The sequence below is a fragment of the Nothoprocta perdicaria genome, unplaced genomic scaffold (assembly GCF_003342845.1).
Source record: "Nothoprocta perdicaria isolate Ctin4 unplaced genomic scaffold, notPer1 scaffold_252, whole genome shotgun sequence".
NCBI classification, from domain to species: domain Eukaryota; kingdom Metazoa; phylum Chordata; class Aves; order Tinamiformes; family Tinamidae; genus Nothoprocta; species Nothoprocta perdicaria.
Genome location: NW_020455480.1, coordinates 266,383 through 269,663, shown reverse-complemented (window position 1 = coordinate 269,663; position 3,281 = coordinate 266,383). Strand labels below are relative to the sequence as shown.

Genomic DNA, 3,281 nt, shown 5'->3' with positions numbered 1-3,281 from the left:
CGCTGGCCTGCGCCCTGGCGCTGCTGCTGGCGCTGCCCGCGGCCCGCGGCACCAGCGCCCCGCCGCGCGACGCCGACTTCGACCGCAGCTACCGCGACTGGGTCACCAGCGACACCATCAACATCTACGCCTTCAACCACACCGTGTCCCGCAACAGGGTGAGCTGCCCGGGCGGCCCCGCGCGCGGCGCCCGGCGCTGCCGCCCTCGGCGCTGCCTCCCGCCGTCCCGGCACGCTGGGGCACCCCCGCCGCGCTGCTGCGGCGCGTGCCCCTGTGCACACGGGTGGCCACCGGTGCCCTGCCCGGCACTGCGGCCGCCCCGCGCGGACACGTCCTTCCCAGCCGGCCGCCGCGCGCCGAGCAAGGTCCCGCGGCCAGCTTGAGCCGTGGGGCCCGTCCCCACGCCATGGGGCCCATCCCAACGCCGCGGGACTTGTCCCAACGCCGCGGGACTTGTCCCAACGCCACGGGGACCTGTCCCAACTCCACGGCCTTCCCCGCAGACGGAGGGCGTGCGCGTGTCGGTGAACGTCCTCTCGGAGCAAAACGACATGCCCGTGCTCTTCGTGGTGAGGCAGAAGGAGGCCGTGGTGTCCTTCCAGGTGCCGCTCGTGCTCCGCGGCCTGTGAGTATCCGCGGGGCGGCGGGTCGCCCGTGGGTGCCGGCACGCGCCAGGGTGCCGCACCGGAGCCTCCGGCCCGCTCTGCTCGCCCCCGCAGCTACCAGCGCAAGTACCGCTACCAGGACGTGAGCCGCACGCTGTGCCAGCCCCAGGCCAAGACGGAGCTGGAGACGCAGCACTTCTACGTGGACGTGTCCACGCTGTCGCCCCGCAACACCTCCTACCAGCTGCGGGTGACGCGCGTGGAGAACTTTGTGCTGCGGTGAGCGCCGCGGGCCCCGTGGCGAGCGCGGCGGGCGCCTCCGTGCGCTAGCGGCCGCCCTTCCCTCCCGCAGGACGGAGCAGCCCTTCAGCTTCAACGCCACGGCCGCCCAGCCGCAGGTGTGGGCGGGTGCGGGGCCGCGGCGCCGCTCGCCCCCGTGCCGCCCGTAATGCGCCCGTACCGCRCCCTTCCTCCCGCCAGTACTTCAAGTACGAGTTCCCCGAGGGAGTGGACTCGGTGATCGTGAAGGTGACCTCGGCCATGGCCTTCCCCTGCTCCGTCATCTCCATCCAGGACATCCTGGTACGGGGGCACCGGGGCCGCGCCGGCAGCCACGGGCGCGAGCGTCTCYGTGTGCCCCCGGGGGTGACAGGCTCCTGCCCCGCTGCCCGCAGTGCCCCGTCTACGACCTGGACAACAACGTGGCCTTCATCGGCATGTACCAGACCATGACGAAGAAGGCGGCCATCACGGTGCAGGTGGGCGCGCGCCGAGCTCGCCCATGGCCCGCGGGGCACGCCGGCCTCCGCTCACCCTCCTGCCCTCACGCAGAAGAAGGACTTCCCCAGCAACAGCTTCTACGTGGTGGTGGTGGTGAAGACRGAGGACGAGGCGTGCGGCGGGGCCCTGCCCTACTACCCCTTCTCCAAAGGTACCGGCGGCGCCGGGCGGTGCCGCGGGAGAGCGGCCACGTGGGCRCCGCGCGAGGGGCCGTCACTGCCCTCCTGCTCCCCCAGATGAACCCATGGATCAGGGCAACCGGCAGAAGACGCTGGAGGTGGTGGTGTCACCGGCCATCACGTGTAAGGCCGGCGGGAGGCGGCCGCGGGACGGTGCCGCCGCGCGGCGCCGGGCGCCTTCCTGAGCTCGCGGCGGCTCTCTGCGCAGCGGAGGCCTACGTGAGCAGCATGCTCTTCTGCCTGGGCATCTTCCTCTCCTTCTACATCATCACGCTGCTGCTCGCCTGCTGGGAGAACTGCCGGTGAGCTGCCGCGCGCCCCGCGTGCCGCGCTCCCGGCYGTGCCGCGGGCACTGCGGCTCTCACGCTCGCTCCCCCGGCAGGCAACAGCGCCGCAGGAAGGGGCTCCTGGCGGCCATGGACTCGCCCAGCCTGGACACGGGTGAGCGCTGCGCGCGCGGCCTTGGGGGGTGTGGGGGGTCCTGTGCCCTGCGCGGCCTCCTGCTCGCCCGAGCAGGCCCCTTGCTGCCGCCGCGKGGGGCCGCGGGCCTCGGGGTGGCGCGGGGCTGGGCAGGGCTGCCTCACCAAGTCCCCCTTGCTCTCTCTGCCCGGCGCTGCGGGACAGCGGCCCTACTGGGTAAGCAGCGGCCTTGGCCGCCTCCTGYGCGCCGCTGCCCGGGCCGGCTCGGGCCCCGGGGCGCGCGGGCCCTGCCGCCACCGCGGCGCTCAGGCCCCCCGTCTTGCAGGGCACAGCCGGAGCCTCCCCGACTCCTTCCTGGGACATGCCCCCTACGACGGCTGCGGCTACGGCTCCTTCGGTGAGTGCGGCAAGCGCCCTGCGCCGGCAGGACGCGGGCRCCCGGCACTCACCTGTGGCACCGTCCCGCAGAGAACGGCTCCAGCGCCAGCACCGAGGCCATCACGGACAGCATGGGCTCCGCGGAGGCCTCCTACGGCTACGCGGGTGAGTGCCGGGTGCTGCGAGCTGGCAGCGCTGTCGACAGCGCTGGCCTCCCCGATGACGTGGTGCCYGGGGCGCAGCACGGTGCCCGCGAGGAGCCCGCGCTGCCCTCGCCCTGCGCACCAGGGCTGCTCTTTGGGAGCACGGCGGCCGCTCCGGAGGGACCCACGCGGCCGCGGGGTGCASAGGCCCCGGGAAGCGCCCGGCGCGGGGCGCTGCGCCCGCACTGCCCCAGTAACTCTCGCTTTCCTTTGAAGGGCAGGAGCAGTTCAAGCGCCGCACGCCCGCCGCCCCGATGAGGCAGCTGTGCATTGCCATGGGTAGATGTGGGCGCTGCGCAGGGAGGGCTCCGATCACCGCAATCTGCCCTGCGCGGGCTTTGCTGCGGGCACGCGCCCAGCGCAGGGGCGCGCGGCGAAGCGGAGCCGCGCACGGCCGCGCAGCAAAGCCGCCGGCGGGGCCGCAATGTGCCCACGAGCCGCAGCGGGCGATCCGGGCATAATCCCGTGCTGATTGAGGACGTGTGGGGCGGGAGCGGACGAGGGCGACAGCGGTGGGTGGGAAGCGYGGGCCATGGCACCGCTGACGTCCCCGCGCGGCCCAGGGGACCGGTCGCTGGAGAACGTGGCCAGCCGGCCGCGCCTGGACTCGCTCAGCTCCGTGGAGGAGGACGACTACGACACGCTGGCCGACATCGACTACGACAAGAACGTCATCCGCACCAAGGTGCGTGCGCCGCGGGGGCCGCGCCGTGGCC

The 3,281-nt window shown here is 74.0% G+C and overlaps 1 protein-coding gene across 1 annotated transcript in view; it reads left to right on the top strand.

Annotated features, from left to right (window-relative positions):
• Positions 1–8: 8 nt before the first annotated feature.
• The window catches only part of SIDT2 (SID1 transmembrane family member 2), a gene marked incomplete at its 5' end in the record, with an annotated part of 5,697 nt that continues 2,424 nt past the window's right edge, over positions 9–3,281 (top strand). The window contains 14 exons of the mRNA XM_026040295.1: positions 9–158; positions 504–625; positions 720–884; positions 958–1,003; positions 1,086–1,187; positions 1,280–1,363; positions 1,437–1,536; positions 1,622–1,687; positions 1,773–1,866; positions 1,947–2,005; positions 2,189–2,200; positions 2,310–2,381; positions 2,453–2,527; positions 3,129–3,262. Of these exons, the coding sequence (XP_025896080.1) occupies positions 9–158; positions 504–625; positions 720–884; positions 958–1,003; positions 1,086–1,187; positions 1,280–1,363; positions 1,437–1,536; positions 1,622–1,687; positions 1,773–1,866; positions 1,947–2,005; positions 2,189–2,200; positions 2,310–2,381; positions 2,453–2,527; positions 3,129–3,262 (1,281 nt within the window). The remainder of the gene's footprint in view (positions 159–503; positions 626–719; positions 885–957; positions 1,004–1,085; positions 1,188–1,279; positions 1,364–1,436; positions 1,537–1,621; positions 1,688–1,772; positions 1,867–1,946; positions 2,006–2,188; positions 2,201–2,309; positions 2,382–2,452; positions 2,528–3,128; positions 3,263–3,281) is intronic.